The 24,876-nt window shown below is 49.5% G+C and overlaps 1 protein-coding gene and 1 long non-coding RNA gene across 5 annotated transcripts in view; one reads left to right on the top strand and one right to left on the bottom strand.

Annotated features, from left to right (window-relative positions):
• Positions 1 to 1,518: 1,518 nt before the first annotated feature.
• On the bottom strand, positions 1,519 to 13,348 carry LOC121077064. Its single transcript, XR_005823877.1, has 3 exons — positions 11,868 to 13,348; positions 11,653 to 11,654; positions 1,519 to 2,252 (listed from the first exon to the last, which is right to left on the bottom strand). It is a non-coding gene; the product is annotated as an uncharacterized LOC121077064 (long non-coding RNA).
• The window catches only part of FHL1 (four and a half LIM domains 1), a 29,795-nt gene continuing 9,733 nt past the window's right edge, over positions 4,815 to 24,876 (top strand). For 2 of the 4 annotated variants that reach the window (XM_040571848.1, XM_040571847.1), the window contains exon 1: positions 23,082 to 23,118. In XM_040571848.1, the coding sequence (XP_040427782.1) occupies positions 23,097 to 23,118 (22 nt within the window). In that variant the 5' untranslated portion in view covers positions 23,082 to 23,096. Of the gene's footprint in view, positions 5,057 to 23,081; positions 23,119 to 24,876 lie in introns of those variants that run through there. The other 2 variants (XM_040571850.1, XM_040571849.1) reach the window with 2 other exon arrangements.

The following is a 24,876-nucleotide window of genomic DNA, read 5'->3' as shown; positions in this document are numbered from 1 at the left end:
AAGAGAGGTGGAAACCTTCATTTGTGTTGCCTTTTCAAAATGTACCCACAGAGCCAACAGATGCGTCCATTTTGCAGGGCCCTGGTGCATCATCCTTTATAAATGGGAGTCACCTTCATAATTTTCCATGGACAGGAGGAGCTGTTTGTACTGGGAGAAGCATTTTGGCCTCTGCCAAAGGACAACAGGCAGGCTGACACAGCCGCTCCTCTTAACCTGATAGCTGAGCCCTCCCCGCAGTTGCTTTTTAAAGGTGGGAACGATCTCTAGCTAGATACTCTCTCAAAGTGCAGGTTCTGGTGTCACTCAGGAAAATCTGAGTAGCAGTGATGCCTTGAATAACGCAGTCACTGTAATTACTCAAAGGCATATTTGCTATTGGTCTTTCAGCAGGTGATTTTCCAGTTCCTGAAAATCTCTTTTGATCTGTTGATCCGGATTTGCTGATGGCATTATAGGGCTATGCTACAGATATATTTTGACATTAAATGGTGGAAAGATGAGTAGGTTAGCAGCAACCAACCCGCCTTTTTAGTGTCTTACTGTCTGCCCCCTAACCTGAGGAGAACTTCCTACTTCATCCTTTACTGGTTTGCACAGCCACAGGTGGAGAACCATCCATAGATACCCCTCAGCAGCAATTTAATCCCTCTCTTTTACATATGCATGTGTGTAGGGTCCAAACTACATTGACAGGAAGAATTACATTGTAAGCAAAGACTGGTTTTACTGCAGAAGCCTTATTCTGTCAGTGGTGCTCTCTGTTTTGCAGTTTTATTTACCACCTGGTATTGGAGAAAAAGAAGCTGAGCAAAATCTAAGCAAATCCCGCTTGGACCTGGACGGGTTTGCTGTCTGTAGTGCATTGCTCTAGCATCTTTTCCAGCTAGCAAGGTCATACCAATACTTCAGTAATTTTTTTCTTTGAACATGTGCATGCATACTGCCCTTCACTGGGCTCCACAACAGCGAGGTGGAAATGATGGGGCACCCATCTCCTACTGAGGTTCACTGGTTGAGCTGGCCATTGCTCTTCAGGCTTTGCTTTCTGCTTCCTATTTCAGAGAGTTGACTGATGCCTGTGTTTTGCAGAGGTGCACCTGGCCCAGAGCCATGGTTTGCTCCTCGGCTGAGGCAGCCCAGCCACTTGAGCACATTAAACTCTGTGGAAAAAGGGTTTACATCACCGATGTTTTAACCACACCGTTATAAAACCCCCAAAGCCCCACCCTTCCTTACTCCCCAAGAGGAATGACTCTGAAATAGTTCAGCTTTTCCATTACTTTGCCTGCCTGGAGATGTTTTGCTAATGGCCTGCACGGTAATTAGTGCGTTGCAGGTGAGGCCCAGCTGCCTGCAGGGTGGGGGCTCAGCTTGGCCACGAGCTGTCCCCTGAGCAGCAAAATGGTGGGGCAGTGCAGGGCAGGGAGACTGCTGCATCTACTTCCCTCTTTCTTTCTTTTTTTTTTTTTTTTTCCTTTCTCTCCTCTCTTTTTGTATCCCTTGAAACACCTCCAGGAAGGTTTCCTGTGCTCATGCACTGGCAGGAGGTGGTGGTGGTGGTTGCACAACTGAAGCCCCCAAATGCCTGCCTCCTTCAGGCTGCAATTTGGGAGAAGAAAAGGGCCCTTCCAGTTGGTTTTGTAGGAAGGAGAAATGCTGCTTGTGAGACAGGAGGTTTGCCCGGAGAGAGCTAATGGAGGGAACTGGTAATTACCCCCACATGGAATGGGGCAGCTGTGGGACGGGCTGTGATGAGAAGGAAGAGCTGAGGCAGCTGGTATGGCTGAGGCACAGGTCAGGTCCCCTCATATCCTGCATGCCAGGAGAAGAGACCAGCATATGTGGAGAGGCTACCCGTGTTGGCCTGGAGAGCTGTTGTGGCTCTGTATGGCTGTGGTGTCCCACAGAGGACAGGTGGGTGTGGTGGCCCTGTTCCCTCACACTGGGTGGTTTTAACTGCTGTTAGCCTTGGCCTGGGAGCGCTGTGTGGGGCATGTCACCCCCAGCATGGTGTGTGGAAACCAGGAGGACAGCCAAGCCCTCCCAAGTGGTGCGCGAACCTCCTTCTGCATGGACACAGCCCAAAATGGCTTCCTTCTGAAGAGCATTGACTTAAAAAAATGGGCCCGATGGTGCAGAAGACTTCTCCTCTGTGGATGCGGAGTGACTGAATTAAAACAGACCGGAGGTCTCAAAGTGGCGAAATATTCGATGCCTTCTTCCTTGCAGTGTGGACAAGATCTCCTGCCCTCAGGTAAGATCTGTGCTTTTGTGGGGGGTACTGTCCTGCTCCGTGAGGTTTCTTGCAGGGCACTCCGCTGTGAAGCGGCTTCCTTGCCCAACTGTATGAGCTCCGCTATTTCCAAATAAAGTTTCCCAGCAGTTAGCTTTTGGGTGAGTAATTCAACCGACCTAGTTTTAAGTGCTTCTGCCCATAGTTCATTTTGTTTGGATAGCCAGTCAAGGACATATTAGAATCCTCTTTTCTTTTTTTTTTTTTTTAAAAAAAAAAGTTTTACTGTGTTTGCCAAAAATCAGTGTGTGCAATATCTGGGTATATTCCTTAGCAAGCAATGGTGATAGTGTGGGGTTGTCTCAGCCCTGTGAAATGAGTTGTGTCATTCTTGCAGTTTATTCTTGTTTAATACAGCACTTTGGCAGAGACTTTTATAGTGCCATGTTGTATCTGTAATACAACAATGCCTGAGTGCCTTTTCTTTGACTTTAGTTGCATACTGTCTTTACTTTCTAAATCACTTTTTTTTTTTCAAACAGAATTAAGTTGCTGTTTTGATATGCGTGAGGTTAAGAGTGCTTAAATTTTTCTGTGTCAGGTATATAGGTCATCTTAAGTCTGCAGATTTAAGGTCTGGTACTGCAAACACTCACTTGCTGTCAGGAGCAGCAATACTGAAGGTGGGGCAGAGCAGTTCTCTGTGCCACGCGCCTTCATGGCCCTTTATTCTGCTGCTTCTTTGGATGTGATGTTGTGCCTATGAGGCTGGCTGGGAAAGCCAATGGGGTCTGGAGAAAGCAGTGTGTGCAGGACCAGGCTTTTAGCTGAAGCCTGAGGAGAGCAATGAGTTGCTCAAATAACACTTTGCTGTAATCATGGGGGGACTTGTAATAGTGACATGGAACACATTAAATAGATTTTGTTGGTTAGCTGCTATGCCATTAGGCTGATAGACATTGTACCTTAGAGCTGTTTTTGATGGTGGCTGGTGTTTGGGATTTGACGGTGAAATCTCCAGTTTGCATTGTTTGTAGACGGCATCTAACGTTTTAAATAGGAGGTGGAGGGTCCTGGTGGCAGGCAGGCACTGTTCCCTGCGCTTGTTGCACTGCTGGTGGGCTGCAGGTACCTGCCAGCGGGCCTGCTTGCTCATTAGAGTGATTGTGCTCCTCCAAGATGCATCTGCAAAGATGCAGGGTCAGTCCCCGAATACCCCTGTGGTGGCAGGGGTAATGACCCATCCACCTCTTGTCAGGAGGCTTTTGCTAAGTTCCTGTTGAGAGAGCCACTAGGGAAAACCTCTTTCTGATGGTAACTAAGTTTTTATGTGCATTGGGAGAGCTGCTGGGAGAAGAAAAAAAAAAAAAGAAGCAAGTTTAGATTCTAGACAGCTTTTAGATTTCCTACGAGTATTTAGATTTCTGTGAAAATGGATCAGTTCAGTCTATAATGCTAAATAATATGGGTGTTTCATATCTGTATTCTATGTATGCCTGAAATTTTTCTTGGCAAGTGGTGACAGTCTGAGCCTTGAACTTCAGGACAGCCCAGCTTTCTTGTAGCTGCAAGGAACATTGTTAATGTGGATGATGGGGATGTTGGAAGAATGTGGTATTCACCTGTTTGCATGGAAAAACAGACACACAGAAATGCAAATGCTTCTGGAAAGAGTGTGTTTACTCCAGTGTAGTATTTGTTTCTTTTTACTAAACAAGCAGAAATCCCTTGGCCCATGTATTGTGATCTGCTTTCCAAGGATAGCAGTGGTATACCCAGCGTACTCACCCTGCCTCTCCTGTCTTTACTCAGAAGCTCTGTGGTTCTCTAAGACACCACAAAAACCTATTTGTAATGCAAGAGCTCCAACCCAAGCACCTCCTGTGGAAAATACACTTGCTGGGCTATGTATCCAGTAGGAGAAGCATGGAAGAAAGCAGGACAAAGTTGGAAGATATATGAGCAGAAAACAAATGGGATAAGGGATGGGGGAAAACCAGAAGTGAATGTTGTCAGATTTGCCTGGTGTGCAGCACAAACAGGCAGATTTGTTTAAATGTAGGAATGATTTGCCACCTGACAGTACTTTTTCTATATTTGCTTTGAAGAAAATATTCATCTTTTGGTATCGCTTAAACTGTGTTCTCTTCAGCCGGGTTAGTTCCCTGCCTGCAGGCTGCCGACTTGAAACACATCCCTGCTGTTTGTTTTCTGTCCTGGAAAACTCTGTCTATGAACCTGACGGTGGCACACGTCATGGCAGAGCTGCCAGGAAATGTTTCAGCTTTGGAAGAGGGTAGCTTGGGCAGGATGGGAGACCAATGACATATTCTCCCCCTGACTCTCCAGACAAAGTTTTTGTGCTGTGTTCTCTATGTGTGAAATGCTCTGGGGGCCACCCTGGGGGTAGCAGTGCTTTGCCCAGCCTGCTGAACCCCATGGGTCCCAGCAACAACTGTGGGGGAGCGGGAGAGCAGCCATGCCAGCCAAGTGCCGTTGCTGGTTGGGTTTTCCCCCCAAAGGGCTGGTGCAGAGGCCCTGGGAGGAGCAGGCTGTTCCCCCCCCCTCCAGCTGCTCCCCAGGCAGGACCGGTGCTATTGGCTGGATTAATTTTTTGCAACGCGCCTCCCTGCTATAAGTGTCTAACCAGCGGCTGTCCGGCCAGGGGCTGGAGGCACAGCCCTGGACAGAGGCGCTCCCACGTCCTGCCCGCTGCCGCAGCACCGCGCACAGCTGTGCCGAGAGCTGTGCTCCATCCCTTCCTGCTCCTGCTCCGGGCAGCAGCCACCTCGCAGCAGCTCCCAGGCTCTCCGGCAGCCAGTAAGCACATGCCTCCGTCTCTCCCTTCTCGAGCATCATCTTGCCGAGCAGCGCAGGGAGACTTTCAGCATCCCGCGCTTTGCGGGTCTTCGGGTTTCAGGGCTCGTGCTGGGTCTCCTCTGCCTTGTGGCTGCTCGCCTGGGGAATTGGCCGGGGAAGGGTTTGTGAGAGCAGGGCTGGGGGAAACGGGAAGTCTGTGAGTATGCAACGTACTTCTGAAACACTCTTCTTAGCAAACAACTTTTTCATGGATCACCGAGTTAACCTCAGGGACTGCCTCTGTTTTAGGGGGTGTTTTGGGTGTGGGATTTATCCGAATTCTTGCTTCTGATTTCTCTCGCATCCTTTCTCTGACGTGTGCCTTCCCTCCTGGAAGGTGATGGCTTTGAAAGTACAGGCAGCCACTGGGGTATAAATATAGCTTTTTCTCTTTGCTTCCCAGCCGAGTGGGCGTTTCGGGAGTGTTTGCAGTGGTACAGAGCTGTGTGTGAGCTGTCAGCAGCCTGTTTTCCGAGGCAGGGGATCAGATGTGCCTGTTGGAAGTTTTTAATGACAGCTGAGGAGGAAATAGCTAAACTAGTGGCTGTTTTGTCAGCTCCTCAGGTGATGTGATGTTCTTGGAAAGCAGGGAATGATACCCACTGAACTGTGGGAGCATGCTGGCTCTAACAGAATTGGGGAAGGTGGAAATGCAAGCTTTCAGCTAATAATTACATCTTCCTCTTTCTGTATTATGGAGTATTGGACAGTTGTGGATTTTCTAACAAGCCACGCTTGCAGCTGTCCCCATGTGAATGCAAACACCTTTAACTTTACGCAAATACTGCACCCTTGTATCTATCTGTATTTGTGGAGTTACTTGTATGAGTGAAACTATTCACCTGTGTATTTGCGAGATGGGTGTTTCTGTCATTAATCTTTTCTTTATCAACTGTTCAAAAGATAAGTTAATGCATATGACTCTGGTTCAGTTCACCTTGTATAAGCAGGAGCTAGTCTGTGGTCTAGAAATGGATGTAGCTGCTTTTTAAATCACTGTACTCTAGCATATGGAAGGGAAAAACGATTAAAACAATCCATCTACCAATTAGTTTCTTACCTTGTTTTGAGAGGAAAAGTTTTTTTTTTTTTTTTTAACTTTCAGAAAGGAAACTCATTAAATTCTTAAGCTATGATGTACAAAGTAAATAGCTGATCAAGCAACCAAATATGGCTTTAAATTTTAAACTTTCTTTTTTAATGATTAAAGCACCCACATACTTCATTTCAGTGACAACACCCTCTTTTTTTAAATTTTTTTTATTTCCCCCACTAGCACAGCATTCTTGAATACAAACTAGTTCCTAATTTCCTGGTAAAGAATGCAGTATATAAAAATGCATTTTTGACTAATACCTGACAGAAAAATGGGGGTGTTTCAGAGTTAGCACCACAAGAGCTCAGCACAACAGAAATTTAACTGTTCTGATTTTGTACTGGAGCTCTAAGGAACCAGTTTAGGGCTGGGTTTTATAGCTGCTTTCTGAGTTGCACTGCTCTTGGGGAATTTTGGCCAGGAGAGGTCTGTAGGATTGGTCTCTTGAAGCGTTTCTAACAGGAGAAGTTATTCCCTGCTGTGAATGATGGCTTGCTTCCACGTATGCTGGTATAATTCTCTGCCTGGATGTAAATAAAGGCAGCTGTTCAAAAGGAGGCATCGTTTATGGTACTCAAACACTTGAATATAAACACTCTTCAGCCCATCTTGGCTGGCCTTTATTTCGGAAACAGCCTCTCCATCGAACTGCACCATGAATGGAAAATCTAGACATATGGCACGAAGCAGCTCCTGGGAGTTCTGTCGGGTCCCTGCTCTCGAATGAGGGAATGATGCTGTAGGATGCATTTTATTTCTCACCTAGGCCCATATCCCCTAAATGTAACTTACAGTCCACGTCTGTTGCACTAGGATATAACGCAAGCTTTACGTAACTGCCTTCCTTACCCCCGGGAACCAATTCTTTTTGTGTAATACCTATGTGAAAATAGGATTGTTCAGTGTTGCAGGATATCCCACTGTTCCTGAGCACCACACCTGTGTGGTTGCCTTCCCCATCTCCGTCTTGGAAACCTACTTGCTGCTAGTGCTATGAACCCACAGCTCCTAGCATGGGGGAGCTGGGAAATGTGCTTCAGCGGAGATAATATTGATGTGAGTCAGGAATAATATTGCCCCATCAGCAGTAGCCTATGTGAATGATGCCCTTTTGAGCTTACCCCCCTTCTGGGGGGCACGCTGGGGAATTTAGGTAGCAAAGCTGAGGTTTCAGATGCAGTTCTGTAACTTTGGTTAGGCAGCATAACTTTTGCTTGAAAAGGTAATGGAAATAATGTGTATATAAGGAACCTTCCCAGACCTGACCTGTGATTTTTGCTATGAAAAACACATTGTCAGCTTTAGTCAAGATGCTTCAGCTTGATTCACTGTGATTTCTTTCCTTCCTTTTTTCCATTTCTTTATTATGGAAGACTCAGGGATAATCCAACAAAAGTCTGAGATCAGTCATTTTATGTCTGATTTTGGCAGAGCAAGTGTGGGAGGAAGAAAGAGACCTCATGTTTCATTTAGATATCCTGATTTGGAGAGGAATTTTAACCAGATGGCTCTTGAGACACTAGAACTCTAAAGGATTAAATGCTATTTAGATAAATGCCTGTTTCCACTTCTGCAACGCAGTTTTAGAAGGGCTGTGCTATATATTCTGGCTTGAGCGAGGTAATCCCCGTGCTCTGGCAAAACCCTGTCTGCAGCATTTGGCAGTGTGTACGAGCCAAGGCACTGGGGCTTCCCTTGGGTTCAGACGCAGGGTGCAGCCTGGTGCGTTTCAGCTCCCCGACATGCTTTGACTGGGATCCTTGTAGACTGGCAGCACAGAGCCAGCTCCGGGACATCACCCCGGTGCGTGTGGTGGCAAGAGTGCTGCCAGAGCAAATTCCTGCTGTTGGAGCAAGACAGAGCAGTGTTGTCTGGGGGACCGATGATGGGCAGATGCTCTTGTGCTGCTCCCTCTAAGGAACCAGCTTGTCCTTCGTGGCAAATAGGGCTCACATCCGATGGGAGGAGAGGGTTAAAATGACATTTAGGACTTAGGAGCTGTTCAAAATCAGAGCAAGGATTGTACTATAGCCGTGCTGGAGTGGGATAAAAAGGGTCCTGTGGAAGTAATCTTTAAAAAAAAAAAAAAAAAAGCCAAATTAAAGAGTGTCCTGGAAAAGGCTGGACAGCCATGACAGGGTTCCCGACAGCAAGGGAGCTGCAGCCCAGGGTGGAAGTGGTGGTATTTTGCTGTGCGCCTGACTGGAAACTTTAAGGCAAAGTTACAATTTTGGTTTGGATGGTATTACAGAGCTGCATTATTTTTGCAAATAGGAAATTCAAAACCTCTTGGCCTCAGATTGCTTGGAGAGAATGGTGTTTTCAGAAGATCCACTCATTCCACGGATGTGCCTGTTCTTTTTTGTTTCTTGAGCAGAGCCTAGAGACTGATGTAACTTGGGATCTCTCTCTCCTGTGTAGTGGAAAAGAACTGGAGATGGAAACCTCTGCTTTCACCTGCCCAGCAGAGCTGGCTGCTTGACGCATGAGTGGGCAGCGAACAGCCAGTACCTGCGAGGGATTAAAAGTGGTGTATGACTGTGTTTGTGATCTGCTGGGATCAAGTGCAGAGCACAAATTGTCACCCTGACCTCAAAGGAAGAACAGGAAAAAACTCTTCCTGCTGGGAATAAGCAGTGCAGGGTGGCTCTTTGCCTTCCTGGTTTTCAGTGTCTTTCTACTCCTGGAAAGGGGAAACCAGACTGGAGTGGAAAAGAATAAAATCTGCCTCACAGGAGCTGCCTGACAGGTGTATCTCGAGGTGTAATAACTTGGAATAAAATCTTCCAGAGTCCATTTACTTCTTATTTTACTGTAGTGCAACAGTTCAACAAGTTCTGACATCTGTACATCTGTGATGTAGATGGGAGGAAGAACAGGATAAATAGCTGAAAAATGCTTTTCCTTTGGGAAAATCCTCCCACTTGTCTTCAAGACATCAGAGACCCTGATGCTTTGAGACAGGGGCGCTTCAACTCAAATGATGGTTAGTTCCATGGTGTCCACGTCCTGACATGAAGGGTTTAAGGGACCACTGTTAACAAGCACTTGCATGTGCTGGATGCGCCAAGGGACTCTCTTTCGGAGGCACGCTTGGCACAGGGATGGATGATCCACCTATTTCGCTTCTGACTCTTGCAAGCTGCCTTTAGTGACAAAGTGGCTGCACCAGTATGTGAGTGTTCTAAACTATCACAGCAGTGTCTAAGCAGAAGAGGACTTCAGAGCTTCTGGCAGAGCAAGAATTGGTCTCCATTGTTTTGTTTGGCCAAAGACAGCAAAGAAAAAACAAACAAAACACCAACACTCAATTCTCCAGAACTTTGTATTATGGACCAGTGTGCTGGATGTGCCTTTTTTCCCTTGCTAAGAAAAATAAGTGGTCAGTACTAAACCCACAGCTGGCTGCTGGTTGGCTTTTGTCCCAGCCCTTCCGCAGTGCCTTCAGTGGGGAATATTCAGTTTTCATGTACTTCCAGTGGTACCTGGCTGAGTACCCTTAGAGTTACTATGAAACCACACAAAATATAGCTTCCCTATTGCTAATACCAAGGTGGGGTGGGAGAAAATAATGTACTTCCTTCTGAAGAAATGCCCCAAGTAATGGGAATCATTCTGAGTTGGCTGGCTACTTGCAAGGCATTTGCAATTTGTTTAGCTTGGGACTGGCTTCTCCTGGCAGTTGTTACCACCAGCTGCCTTTCTTATCTCTCTTTTCTATAATAAACACTGGAGCAAAGGTTTGGAATTAGTCACTTCTGAGGCACTGCCTGCTTGCCTTTCCAGCTTCTCTTCTCATTTTTGGACTTTTGAGTCTTTTTCACTCTGTGCTCTGCCCCCTTGCTTTGCCCTTTCTCTTATTGGTATAGCAGAGAGCTTTTTTTAAACATCCCACAGATGTGCTGTTCCCAGGACTACCTGCATCCTGAGGGATGGGCTACCCTGGGACAGCTGTGCGCAGTCATGCTGCTGCTGGCCACTACAAGAATTTTTCTAGCATGATTTACCCGATCCAGTGGACCAGTTGTTCAGATTAACGACCTGCTGAGGCAGTGTTAGGATCCTGTTAGCATCCTGTGGGCCAGGCACTGCATCCTGCTCTTCTGTACAGCAGTTGCTGCAGGGCTGTTGGTGGTTTGAGGGAATGCAAATGCAGACAGCGCCTCCAGAAGCAGCGGGCTGTGTGGTCCTAATTTAGTCCTGATGCAGAAATATAAGTAATTCCTACTGATTTGTTTCCTCTTTAAAATTCCCTGGTGATCTCTAAGCATTGTCTTGACCTGGTCTTGCTTCTGACAGTACCATAGGAGAGCCAGTAGTGAGCAGTCGAGGGTGCAAGAATCCCTCTCTCTCTCTGTTCTCATCTAACTTTAAAAATACACAGAGCTATATATTACACTCAGCACATGCAAATCCTGTTTCCTGTCTACCCCTGTTCTGCTGACTGAAAGCCAGTCACGCTTCCACCCTGGAACAGCCTGCCAGGTAAATGCCACTTGACGTATAACGAATTTCGGTGCTGCCTCTGCAGATGGCACGGCTGGCAGTATCAGAGCAGGACCAGAACCAGAAGGCAGCCCACGCTTGCCCCGTGGAGGCACAGAGGTGCTCGGCAGGGACTGAAGTCTCTCTTATTTTATCCTGATTTTCTTTGTTTAACGCATGAGCATGCCATCTGCTGAAATCTTCCCTTTTAGACCGTCATCACCTTAGCGGTTTTCAACTAAAAGTGGAAGCTCTGGACCTGCCTGTGTGGCAGGATGGGCTGCTTGCAGCAGGTCTCCTGCGGGAAGGGGACACAACCTGCCTGCTTTCGTTGGGGAAGACAGGGCTGGGGCCCCAGCCACCAGTTATGTGTCTGCAGGACCTCTGAACGTTTTGGATTGCCGGATTGAGATCATCAGGATAGAGTTTTTCTTTCTTGCAAAAACACATTCAGCAAAAACAACAAAAGCCTAAACCCTCTGTTAAATGTACATGGCAATTTGGGCGACTTCTGAGCTGTATCTTGGCTCAGGCCTAGGTGTGACAGAAAAACGGGAACTGCTGATTCCTTTCAAGCACTCTGTGGGCAAATACAGTGGAGTTAGTCCTGCTTCCCTGGCTTCTCTGTGCCCTTTGTGCTGCTGCCTGTGATGATGAATGGGGGAAAATTCCTGTCCAAGAGCATAAACAGGCAGCGAGTCCTATAACTGGCTCGTGTCCTCATGGTTCTGACTCGTGAAATGAAGCTGACGATAGCTGGTGTTAGTGGATATACCAGTGTCAGATACCTGTTTTGGGAAGGATTCTCTGATTTCTGGGTGAGGAGGATTGTGAGCAGCCTCTCCTTGGCTGCTTTGCTGCGCTGGAGGCGGCCAACACCTGCCTGGTGTCTGGGGTGGCAGGGGGCTGCTGTGTGGCAACATCTGCGCCGTGTGTGAGCTCAGGCCGTGCCGCACACCTGCTTTTACAGTTCCACGTCTCAGGGGAAGGCAACCGTGGGCTGATCCCACTGACCTCCCGTGCTAGCGCAGCCCATCTCCATAGCAATGGCTGTAAATACCGTCCTACGCGCTCTCCGACACCAGGCTACGTCGCTGCTGTAGTGTGGTGAAACTCTGTGTACTTCACTAGACGCTGAAACAAACAACCAATAAATCTACTATAAACCAATGAGTAATTTGTTTTGGTTACCAGGGAGATGGCCAAGTGCAAATTCAACCTGAAATAGCGATGAGCTCATCCTCTGAGCAATGCTGGTGCCTGAGCTGGAGCAGCCGGATGGAAAGGGAGCCAGCGCCAGGGACGCTGTCTGCTCTGCCGACATTTGGACGCTCCGCGAGCTGCTTTGCCAGAAAGCTTTTGCCTTGCAAATGAGCTCGTGCAGGGGACAGTGCGTGGGGCTGTTGCTGAGCCAAGGACCCTCACAATTCCTGGAAATGCTGCTGTTCCTGGTGGGACCATGGGTCACAGAGCCCCAGGGGTTTAGCGACTGCTTCCTCTGCTCTCTCCCCTATCTTGGAAACCGCTCCCTGTGCAAGGATTGTGGGGTGAACTGTGATGCCTGGCTTGTAGATAAGGGCTGGTTTTAAGCATCTGAAGTTACATGGGTGAATGTGACCCATGGAGCCTCTCCCCTGCTGCTGCTCCAGGCGCTGGAATAAGGACTCAGAAAAACCTGACCCACCTGCTGCAATGTACCCCGGCAGGAGCTCACACACTTGGCCATTATTGCACCCACCAGTTTACATAACCAGAACAGTACCAAGACCAGCACTTGCTGTTTGAGGGGCTGATGTTGGTGACGGCACCTGGCACCTTTCTGCGTCTGCCCATCCCTGCAGCGCTCCCCAAGCACCCACTCTCCCCTTTCCTTTTCGGTGGCACCCACGGAGCAGCACCCCATGCTCCTGCTCGTGCTCTCCTCTTGCCTTTGGGGATGAACCACAAAAGGGAAGTAGGTCTAGGGAGGTCTAGGGGTTAGGAGTGGAGGTCTTGATGGAGCAGCGCATAAGCCCGAGGCCCATTGATGGAGTTCACCAAACCCTTTAAGACATAGTGATTGAAAGCAGATACCAATTATCAACAGCACAATTGCAGACAAAAGCTGAGCCCCTGAAACGTAATCCACAAACATACTCACATGATACAAAACCTCAATCTTTTTTTGGATTAACTGCATGGCTTATCCAAACGTATTCTAGAGCACGGGACAAAGGTTGTGTCTATAAACAGCACATTGGTTTCAGCAGAGGTATTTTTATGTTCTGGAAGTCTTTTATTATAATTTTACAAGCACTGAGTGACAGGTCTCTGTGTTCTTGCAAATCCCTTCCGGGCCTGTGGGTGGATTTCTTCTAGCTGCTCTCTGGGGCCATGCGGAAAATGCTTTGGTGACACAACCAAGTCCCTCAGCATCACGGGCAGCTCTGTGTCACAGCTGCTAGTATGTTCAGCGATCAGCTCTAGGGAAGGGTTTCATGAGACCCTAACAGTTGGGTTGGGTGGCATTTGAAGAAGGTGATTTTTAACGTGAGGAGTTACAACCAAGTGAGATTCGGGTGAAAGAAGCATGAGTTCACCTGCATGCGTCTGCCTTTTATAGCTGAGGCAGAGCTGGGAGCACTCTCAGAGGAGTGCCTGTGCCACCCAAGCGGCTGGCTTTGAGCCTGCGTTACTCCGCTGTATGGCAGAGCCCTGTGCCCTGGCTGCCACATCCCCCGTGCTGCCCATAACTGAGCTGGTAGGCAGCTAATGGGCTGCTCCATGGCATTTTGTCTTCTGCTTTCAGTAGCCCTTTGGAGATGAGGCACCGCTTGTGTAGTGTGCATGTGAGTTATTCGATGTGGGGTTTGATATTCTCTGTCTCCTCTCTTCTGTGCCGTGCAGCAGTAGGTGTTGGGTTTTGGGGGTGGGACAGGCATCCCTGCAGGTCTGCGATGTCTCTCCTGGCTGTGTCCTCCTCCAGCAGCCTGTCCTTACCCCACTGTTTCACCTCCTGGTACCAAGGCATGTTTGCTTTTTTGGCTGCCTCTGCGCAGCTGAAATCACTGCCATACTTTTCAGATCCTGGGCTTGGCCAGGACCGAGTCTAACCTGGCTCAACACTGGTATAAAGCAGGCAAGCCTTGCTACTGGGCTGGCTCTAGCACAGCTGAGAAGAGAATTTGGCCTAATAGATGTAATTTAGCAAGGTGACAGTAGAGTCTCACACTCAGTAGAGTCCCTCATAATTGCTGGAGAAGTTGCTGAGGATTTGGAAACCTCTCCCTTTCCCCATGGCTCTGCCTTGTTCCCAGGGGAATACAGGCGCTTGTGGGCTCTCATGTAATGCAGCTGCACAAGCTCGTTTTAAGAGAAAGCAAGCCACTGCTTCACATCTGCTTTAGCTTTTTGACAGTTTTCTCTGGCACTTGTGTGCAATTAACACCGCTTTTTTGTCTTATGGAGCCGATCCTGTGGTAGTTTGATTTGGACAGTAGCTTGACAGCCAGCAGCAATTGTACTGAGAAGGGTTGTTTCCCTTTGCGGACTGTGTTACTCGTTGTCCCTCAATTTATTGTCTCACTGCTACTTGAAAAAAGAAAACAAAATCATTTTTTGGGCATGGATCCAGCCACAGAGCAGAGGATGGCTTAATGAAACACATAAGTGGTTGTACCAACTCCAGTTGGTTTATTTCTGTGTATAAATTTAAGCACACTTCTAAGTATCTTATTTTTCTTATTCCAGGGTTTCTGTATGATAAATGTAACAGCCTGTAGGCTTTGCCCATCGCTCCAAGAGTGAGCACTGATAGTAATGCTGTAGCGTGCTTTGCTGCTGTGAGACCTGCGGTGGGAAGGCGGGAGAGGAGTCCCAGTCCCTGGCCTGTCCCCGTGGAGGTGAGGGACGAAGGCAACTGCTGCTTCAGCAAATGTGGAGCAAATTCAGTTTAGCAGCATAAATAACCTTGCCTCCCCATAACTGCTTTGGGCTGGTCTGTCTCTGTTAGGTCTTGTCAAGTATTAGTTTACTGATCTTAACATTTCCAAAGACACCAAAGTGACTGCGGTTTTGCTAGGTTCCCCGAGAACTGGAGCAAGAGGGTGTCGGGGGGAGGCGAATTGCTCGCTCCCTGCCAGCCCCCCGAACAGCCTCCATCGAGGCGCTCAGCTGCGATGCTGCAAACCAGGGCTGGGCTCCGGGCTGGGCTGGGTCCCCCTGGTTTTGGCAGAAACTGAATCCTAACTCTGATGAAAACTTTAGATATTTGTTCCTCTTTTTTTTTTTTTTTTAATTTGAGTGAGTGTTTTCCAACCAACCCCGTGGAGAACGCTCTTCGGTGTAGTCCTTGCCCAGCTCTGATCTGACATGATTTCCAGGGAGACCTGGGATCCTGATAGCTTTATGAAAAATGAGAATTATGTTCTTGTAGCACACAGGCACTTTGAAAAAATTATTCCTGACTCCAGAGAAATGGCTCATACATTTTAATGCCGCTATTAGAAATTGAATTGACAACACTTATTCTCAGTGGAAATTGCTGTGCAGCTTAGGGGAAAAGTGTGCAGAAAGCACTGGTGGAGACTTCAGAGAGCTCTTGTCACCCTGAGATGTGTGCGCTTTTGGTGCAGTGTTTCTGCTGAGCAAAAAGAGCAAGGTTTGATGTTTGTATGCCAGAGGAAGGGAAAGCAGAAATGTGTGGGCCAGCAGCACAGGGGTGGCAGCAGCGAGGGTTAAAGCATTAAAACAACTTTGAGACTGAAGAGCAAAGTGTGCTCAGATCTCACACAGTGATGGGGAAACATGGGCTGCTCTGGGCTTGCGTGTCCCTGAGTGTTGTGGCAATATTGCACACAGAGGCTTTGTTGCCTTAATAAGTAAGTATAAAGAAATGGAGCCGGGTGAGTGCTGCCTTAAACTGGCGTGAGAGTGAAGAGCTGTTGAGGTGCTGAGGAGATGGGTGAAAGATGCTCCTCTTGGGGAGATGGCCTCTGAGGAGGACTTTGTCTGGCTGCTGTGCATCAAGGCTCTGCCATTGCTGAGCGAGGAGCACCTCGCTCCTGAGTCTGGAAAAGGGAGGGAGGAAAAGGGACACGGCTGGCAAAATACTCATTTATCAGGGCTTCAGGCTCTTCTTGAAGAGCCTGGATGATGAAGCCTGGGTGATTTCTCTGATTTTACCTGAGTCTTTGTATTTGGGAGTCAGTTTGGGAAGGAGCAGCCAAGGCATGTCCAGTAGAAGCAGAGCGAGTGGTCTCCTAGTCCAGCAAGGTTTCTGACTTCCCTGAAAGAGGAGATGGGCAAAGAGCCTGGCTGAGCAGGGTGGTGTGCAGCTGTTAAACGAACAGGGCTTTAATGAGAGACTTGAAATGCTGATTTGCAGAGTATTAGCATGAACAGTGGCTTAAAGGAACTCTGGCCGCAAACTATGCCTGGGAAAAGGGGAAAGTTAAATGACATTTGTTTCAGCAGAGGAAATGTGTGACAATGCAGGACCAGAGCAAGGCGTCTCAGGAGGTTGCACCACAGCTCCATCTTACAAGTGTGTGGGTGCTTGTGGGCCTCCTCATGCTCCTCAAACGAATGTCCTTTCCTTGGCTTGTCCTGGAGCACATCTCCAGGCTGTCCTGGAGCACGTCCCTTGGCACTTGGAGCGAATGCCGATGTGGTGTGATGCAAAAAAAGCAGTTGTGAATTTGGAGTCACTCCAAGGTGAAGGGTTGTCACTTCTGCCCTTGTTGTTGGTGCAACGTGGCTCAGCCTTTTTTATTGGTATCAAGCTGCAAGGAAACGGACACCGTCCTCCATTTTAAAACACCCTTCTCGGGAGTTGGAAATGGAATCAAACCCTCGCAAAGCAGAGAATTACTGAGAATAACTTCTGTGACTAATCCAACCCCATAGGCCTCACCGGAGGGGACTCTGCAGCTTTGTTTTTCCTTGTAAAGAATGCACAGCATATGTCCTGACAATTAGTCAGAGTGCCCAAAAATACCCCGTCAGCCCTGCAAGCTGATCTCCTTTGGCTCTTGGATCTGAGACGGACACAGGGTTATGCACTGTGGGGCTTTGGGAAATGTTATTTTTAAAAATGACCACGTAACAAGGGTGATTTGGTCCTTTCAGCCACCAGCGCCGTCTAACAGAAAGCGTAAATAGCCAAACGCTAATCTTGCTGGAGGCGACTGTCCCGTGCCCGAGGTAATGGGCTGGTTGTTCTGCTAAACCCATATGCCAGGGCTGGCTCTGCCAGCTCTAAATCAGCGCTCAGGACATGGCCTTGGTGCCTGTGCTAAGTTCGGGCAGTGCTTTGATGGTGTGCCGGATGCCAGGGAGTCTTCCCAGCCGGCATGCCAATGCCTGGAAGGGCACGTCCTTCTCATCGAAGTGGTGGCCTACCTTCACCCATAGCCAGGCAGCGTGCTTCTGCCTAGCCCTATTCTGAGAAGCGTCTGCTTTACCCATCTCTGACCACCTCAGCTGAAGTTTTGTGTCCTCAGTGTCTCCCACTAAGTGCTAAATCCCCGGAAGGTCTTTTGCCAGGATCGTGGTCCACCCACAAATAGCTCCTTCTTCTTCTCTCCTGAAAATAAAACAGTAGAAGTGGGGTTTGGGCTCAGCACGCTATGTGTTCCCTGCCTTTGGAGGAAGAGCACAGGCGTAGCCTGCAGTGCCCACCTCGTCCTTCTGGCTTCCTGGTCCCATTGAACGGACGCAGCCGGGTGGCAGGGCTGCTGGAGGCCCTTGTGGTGGGTGCTGGAGAGCTGCTGGCTGGGTAGCTGCTAATTTCTGATTTGTAACGGGTAGATTTCCAGTGAGGGTGAATGACCCAGCTTTCAGGCAGTGATGCACATAGTTGAACTTCCTTCTGTGCTCTCCACAGTGAGCTGTTTAACTTCACTGGGGGACAGCATCGCTCAGCCAGCTGCCGTGCCTATGAGAAGTAATTGAAAGCAATTAGGAGTGCAGAGAGCATAATGGAGGTTGTGAAATACCGTTTCAGTGGTGGCTCAGTAACTACTTGGTGAAGCCCCAACACGAGCACTTATTGCATGGGTATGGTAAGATTATATTGCTGTGTGCGCTCATCAAACTTCATCTCTCCTGGGAAAGACTGCCATGCTGCCTGGCCGGCATCACCACGGTGTTTATTTGACAGGGACTTCAGTTACACTTTCAGTTGTGAAGCCAGCCCTAAGCCGTAGGGGAAAGCTGTGACTTGCGAACCTTTGCCATGTCTTTGACCCCACCAGTCATTCCTCCTGCATGTGACTGCCTCTAAACTTGAACAAAGACGTCTGCAGTCAGCCAGGACTGCCCTAACAGAGCTCTGCCGTCCTAAGCATGAAGCTTTGAAGTAATTGCTGGGGGAATGACGGTTGTGGTGCAGCTTGCTTGGCCTCGGGGAGGGCTTCCCCAAGGATCACGTGGAATCCATCTGGTGGGAGCGCTGGAGGTGACTGAGAGGCATCGCACCCGTCACTGTTGAAGCAGCAGCACTGCTTAGCTGGAGGTCTGGAGCCAAAGCTCCGGGCACTGCGGTGAGCAGAAGCCCTGGAGCTCTTCATGGAGCTTTGAACGCAGGGGCCTGGCCAGTGTGGGTGAGAGTGTGGCTTTGAGATGCTGAACTGGGGACTTCTTCCACTGCTCCTGATGCAGGCCGGGGGAGGACAGGAGCTGAACAAAACCTTGCGCCTACAAAGCAGCTCTTGATTTATACACGTGCTCTTCTCAAGCCTTGGTGTCACTTGGCTTTCAGCAGCCACCGGAGGTCTGCCATGTCAGCAACAGCTGACAGGAACAAGTGCCAGTCGGGAGCGTGTGTAGAGGGGAGCTGCAGAGCAGATGGCAGCAGGGAAATAAATTTGGAGCTGCCATGGGAATAGTCGTGGAAACAGTCCAGACTGTGGATGGAGGCAGATGGGAACAACCGAGTTTACGTGTCTTCCCAATTTTGCTATTTTTCAGGTCCCTTTATTTCCAGCTCCATTATCTCTGGGCCATTCTTTTCTGTCTGTTACTGTCTTTTCTTATCCATCTGTCTTTTCTCCTCTTTCTTTCTTTCTTTTTTTTTTTTTTTTTTGGACTCACATTATATCTCAGTTTGTGGAGGGCTACCCAACCCTTCTTATAAATTTATTCCCAATTCCTCTGCCCCACATTTCCATAGCTGATCCTAAAAGCTTCCCTTGGCACTGACAGGCTCAGCACGCGGATCTGACCGTTCAGCATGGAAGGAAGGAAAACACCTGGGGTGCTTTTGCCACGTGCTGCCCGTTTCTTTTTCCACCTTCCCTGTGGAAAGTGGGATCCCGTGGAGGATGGGCTGAGCTGGCTCCCTGAGAGCATGGGGCTTGCCTGATGTCTGTCCTCTGTCACTGCAGTGATGTCTTTGCTGGCTTTGCTGTCGATGTTGGTGCATCCTTGTGAACCAGGCTGTCTTGCGTTCACGCGAGTTCACCTGCAAGATGCGTCAGGGGTGCGGAGGGCCATCCTTGTGTGCAAAACAGGGGAACTGTGCCAGGTTTGAGTCTTCTGAAGCATTTATGTGATACTTTAAAGAGAAATTGTCTGGTGCATAACCAAGATGGCTTTTTCCACTGCTTGAAAGAGTTAGGTGGAAACTCTGCATTTTGGTCCAGGTCTTAGTGTGGGTTGAACACAGGGTGCCTGGCTAGAAAGGGGCAGCAAGGGCCACCCCCTGGTAGCCCTCTCGCAGTGGGGCTCTCTGCCTGTAGTCCTCCCTGTGCAAACACCGCTCCGCAGTCCTCTCACCAGCACAGGACCAGTGCTGGGAGCAGAAAGTACGCGGGATACTGAGTGCTTGGAGAGCTGGATCAGCCCTCGGTGTCAGTCCTGGACCCTAATGCTGCTGGTGTTTCTGTGTCACTAGAGGGGGGGAAAAAAAAAAAAAAGAAAAAAAAAAGCGGTGGTGCAGGGAGCTGTTCGTAGAGCTGTTCATAAAATTTGTTTAGTTTCTGCCTCAGCAGAGCCGAGGGAAATTTCAGGTCTGCAGGAGGCTGGGCAGAAGGAGTGCTCCCTGCTGTGGGAGAATGCACACTGCATGCAAGCTACGAGTGGATTTGAAGAAAAAACAAAACCAAAAAAAAAACCCACCTGAACCTGCAGTTACTTGAAATGAAGGAAACGTTTGTGCAAATGGTGGGAGCAAACCTGGATGAGGAGTGCTAAGCCCTGTGCTGCCTGATGCAGCCCTGCCTGATGGGGCCGTGCAGGTCCCGTGCTATCGCAGCAGCCCCGACAGCCTGCGGGACGGAAAGGCTGGGGAGCGTCCTGCAGCCCCGGCTTTTGTGGGGAGCCCACTGAATCGTGGCTGTGCTTTTCTGTGCGGGTTTGCTGTGCATAGCTAAGCAGAGCGTATGGAAGCAGAAAGTAAAGTGTTAATCCTAAGAGGTGGACAGGTGCCCCCCCTCCTGCTCGTGTTTACTGCTGCCTGCTTCTTTCTTTGATGATGGTGACTAATAGTTCATCAATGCCTGGGTTATACCGTCTCTATTTAGGACTTGCAGCCTGTTGAGTGACAGTAGGATGTGTGGGCAAGCTGAGACGCCCAGACCTTTTCTGGCAGGATTGTTAGGGCAAGAAAATACTCTGGAAACCACAATGTGAATCATTTGTCTATCCGAGCGGATGACACTATGCACCAGCCATGCTGCTCTGCAGTCGGACCTGCATGGTGGAGTGACTGTGTCCAGACCAGCTCCCTGTGGGGCTGAAAACCTACGGGACAGATGAGGTTTCATGATAAGGACCTGAAAACCTAAGCCTGTATGTCCTGCTGTGCACTTGCTGATGTGTTTGCAGCATGCTTTCCTCTCTGCCCAGCTCTGGCAGAGCGCGGTGGCACAGAGGAGGTGGGAGCAGGGACTTCGTGGTGACAGTGCACGAAGCCATGCGATGTGCCCATGAGTGGCACACGCTGTCTGCAGGCACTGGCGGGTGCTCAGGCAGGGCTGGCTTGCCTTCTTTCTGGGGCAGGCTTTCCTGCTTGGTGGCTTCTGCTCCATGCCGTGTTTCACAGGGCAACAGTGCCCCTCCTTGCTGCTTGTGCCATACCTTGCACCACCGCTGTGTTTAATCATCTCCGAAGGGAGCTGGGCTCGCAGGGAAGGAGGAGGCTTATAGGGGGAGATGGGAGTTGCCCAGGGTCATGTGGCTAAAACAAGCCAAAACAACAAGAGCAGCCCTGTCTTCTCAGCAAGTGTTGTTCCCATCCATCTCCTGCTGTGCTGGCCCAGGAGGCCACAAATTCAAGCAAAATAAGAATATTACAGAGAGCTCTGGGGGATTGCCAGGGCCTCTGAGCTGTGCAATGAGATGCAGCTCCAGGGAGGCTCATGCTGAAACTTCGCTGGCATCAACAGGGCTGGGTCCTGCTCCTCTTGCTGGGTCAAGCTTCCTCCCTGCCACCTCCTCCAGCTCGTGCCTGTTGTCACGCTGCCAACACCCGTGCGTTTGTGCACGAGAAGCACTTTGATGGCCAAGTGTCCATCCCTACTTTCCGCATGCCTCTGAGATGCTGCCGCACTGCAGCTGGACTGCAGCCACCTCTGGGTGGGACGTGGCAGCTGCTGGCGGTGCACGGCAGTGCTGTGCTGCTTTTCAGGGTGGGGAGCAAACGTTACTGTTTGTGATTGGGAGCGGAGGGTATCCTGGGGAAGCAGGAAACGACGGCCAGGTGGGAGCATGCCAGCGCTTTGTGTAGGGAACTAGAAGGGAATGAGGATGGTTAATGGTGCAAACTCGACATGCATTGCCAAAAATGAACTCATGTCTGTAAATATTACACTGCACTCAGCAAGATTAGCACAGGAAAATACCAGTTGTTAGGGTTCCTGTTACCATCTGAATTATGCAAACAATTTGCTTGAGTTTATAGATGAGCTGGGGCAGAGTAACGTAGGGTTTTTTCTAGCCAAAGTATTTTGGTGCGCTAGTATGTTAGCACATTTCCCAGCCTCATACTGCTACACAAGTGGATCCATGCCATGCTGTTTTGGGACAGCACACTGTCAAGTGCGGCCTTTTCCAGGCAATGCTGAAAACTTGGGAATGTCAGAATGATGCTGACCTTTCACGTGTGCTACGTGGGGGCTGTATGATGGCCATGGAGGCCCTGGGCGGTCACCAAGCCTGGTGCTGGGGTGAAGGCTCTTTACTCCCCGCCCCACAAACGCAGTTGAGGAGTTCCTTGGCACCTCCGTGGTGGGAAGCAGTGACGTGCCCAGTGCCAGGCTGTTCGGAGGCCAGACACCACCGTGATGGGCTGCGACTGGAATGATAAACATTGGCCGTCAGGGAGGTTAACCGCCTTTCCCACGGCCATGCCGTGAGTCAGTGTCAAGGCGGGATTAGCAGCTGGGCGTCCCTGGCCACGGCCCCGACCACACGTGCTGCTGCTGACTGCATGACCCAGAGCATGCGTGGCCGTGGAGCTGCCTCTGCTGCTGCAGCCTGTGTCTGCATGCAGGAGCGAGCCTGGAACCAGAGCTCCCTCTGCTCCCTGCCACAGCTCGAGTAGAAGTAGGTCGCCAAAATTCCCATTGTGCTACAGAGCTTTGGGGACACCTGAGCAAAGAGGGCAGAGTCGTGAGCCATTGCTCTCTGTAATCCTATCAGGGAACGAGCCCAACCATACTGTTAGATGCTAGAGAAGCCCCATAATCATGAAACCTGGCTTTTAAAGTACTGCTCTTCAAGGACTCATTCGCTCTGGATGATTAATGCCTTGAGGTTCCTTAGGGTAAAAGCTGGAGGAGGACCAGGCATGGTAGTTTTACAGGCAGTAAAACTTCAGCTTGCCTCTCATGCTGAATACAAGTCCAACTCCCAGGAATGTAGCTCCTGGTGCTTCTCCATAATCTCTGCTGGGTCCCCAGGTGTGCAACCCTTGGCTTTTCTGGGCCCTACAGCCAGGGGACAGCCCCTCGTGTACGGTCTGGAGCTGGTTCCTTAGACCACAGCCCCTTTGGCCCTGGGGACCGTGATTCTCCTCTTCCCTTCGGCAGCAGCGGTGCAGAATTGACGCTGGGTCTGTAATTTAGCTCAGGACTGTTATGAGACACAATCTAGCTCCAAAGCCAAGGCCAAATAGTACTAGCATGGGGTCAAGTTCCTAAGGCACTCTCTGCCTTTGGGACTAATTTGGGTGCTGAGTAGCTGGGCAGGTATTTGAATGTTGCCTACAGAGGTCTCTGGATCCTATTCTTCTCTCTCGGATCACCTAAAATGGTAAGAATTTTCAAGGGGGATTAAGGTTGTGATCTCTGGGGAGGGGAGTGGACATCTGGTAGGAGTCCCGTCTGTATTAATAGCCTCCGTTTAAATGTATGTTATCAAAAGAGGCAGCTTCTAATCAGCCAAGAGACCGTGCGCTCTGTTGCCTCAGGGGCTGCCTGTGACTTTGGGCTGTTAATCATGGCTTTCCACAGGCACACAGGTAAATTGGACATGCTGCAGTCTGCATTGTGGGAGAAGGCCTGTGCGTGCAATGCCTGCTAAACAGGGAGGAAGGTTTTGCGAACAGAGAAATAACTCTTTTAAATGTGGTCTTAAGTCTCTGCAATCTGCAGCTGTAACTAATGATGACAAACAGGCTTGTAACTGGTGTGTGGGACTGGCGCTGGGAAGAGCATGGCGGCATGGGCTGGATGCCTTGTAAATGTTTACGCGTTTGTAAAATGCATTGGGTGCATGCTTTGTATCTGCTGCTGTGAGAGGGCTGGGGCTCAGCTGTTACTCGGGGAAGGCTGGGTGAACGTGGGGGATGGCGCTTCTCCCCGCAGCTAGTTTGTTGTGGCATTACTGCCTGGGGCAGGGAAACCTGCAGCGGAAGCCCACTGGGTAAACCCAGGTGGTTTGCTCTGCTCTAGTGCGCGGTGTGTGCTTGCTCCCTCTTCTCTGTGTTTATCTTGTAGATCAAACAGGTCGACTCTCTCCAGTAGTGATAATATAAAAACCTATTTTTTCCTTCTCATTAACACCGACAGGATTCTTGCTTTGCATGTCCCCCTCGGCATGCTGGTATTTGGTGTCTCCCCACCTGTGACTAGTCTCCTTTAGCCCTGCAATTACCAAGCCATTGAAAGCTCTTCGGGGTTTTTAAAAACTGATTTTGTGTGTGCCCAGCGTGTATTTACAGCCCTAAGTGACAACGTACAATTGCAGTGCTATTGCATCTCTTGATGGGACGTAGCCCAAGGGGTGGACATGGCCTGGAGCGCAGGGCTGCAGCTCCTGTGGGCATCAGACCAAGCTGCTGCACACTCAGAGCTAGGGGACTGTGGTGCTCCTCACCTGGCTGGGGGCACAGAGCTCCTTAAAAATTAGGGAGGGAAGTCAGCCTCATGCTCAGCCACCCGGGACAAGGCATGAGCATGAGGCTTCTTGCATGGCATGTAACTCACTTAGGATTTGCTTGTGTGAGGCAGATACACATTACGCAATATATCTCTGAGTGAAATTTGACTTCCATGGTATCATTTTTTAAACATCTCAAAGGTGTTTAAAAAGTGCAATTCATTCAATTCAGTTGTAGGAATACATTTATTTGCTAACTTCAGCCCACCAGACTGACTGATACTATAGCATCACTTTATTCTACTTCTAGCTGTTTCTTTTCTTTCTCATGTTCCTGTGGGGAGATGTCCCTTGCCCCAAGATGTTCCTTGCCCCAGAGGCAAGGACCAGGCTTTGCTTGGCATTGGAGTGGTTGTGGTTCCAGTGCTACTATAGCAGTAATCACAATTAACACACATGCATAATAAAAATAGCTGTCACTGCTGTGTGCTTCTTTCTGGCTGGGCAGTTCGGGCACTGCGCTCAGATGATGAGAGAGCCGAGTCTGAATTCCTGCATTACCAAACTCCCTGGACAAGTGACTGGGGCTGGTCACGAAAGCCCTGGCTCCTCGGCAATGAACACGAGCCAGAGTAGCCAGTGTTCAAACTGAAGCAATGACAGCAGTGGTACCTGACATCCTGTGCACTTTTCAGGGGGTGCAGAAATGCCCCAGCCTTCAGGTCTGTGCGAGGGGCCTTTGTCCAGCCCGGCTGCTGGTCCTGCCTCCTGACCCCTCCAGGGTCTGCCCTGCCAGCATTCGTTGTGCTTGAGATAAAATGCTGAAGTGTCTGCTGAGCAGATGCTGCGGCTGGAGGGCTGCCACCACCAAGTTTTAGCTCCATGTCCATTCCTAGAG

This window comes from Cygnus olor, chromosome 13 (assembly GCF_009769625.2).
Source record: "Cygnus olor isolate bCygOlo1 chromosome 13, bCygOlo1.pri.v2, whole genome shotgun sequence".
NCBI lineage: Eukaryota > Metazoa > Chordata > Aves > Anseriformes > Anatidae > Cygnus > Cygnus olor.
Note: the sequence above shows the minus strand (reverse complement) of the source record. Positions and strands in the feature narration are given on the sequence as shown.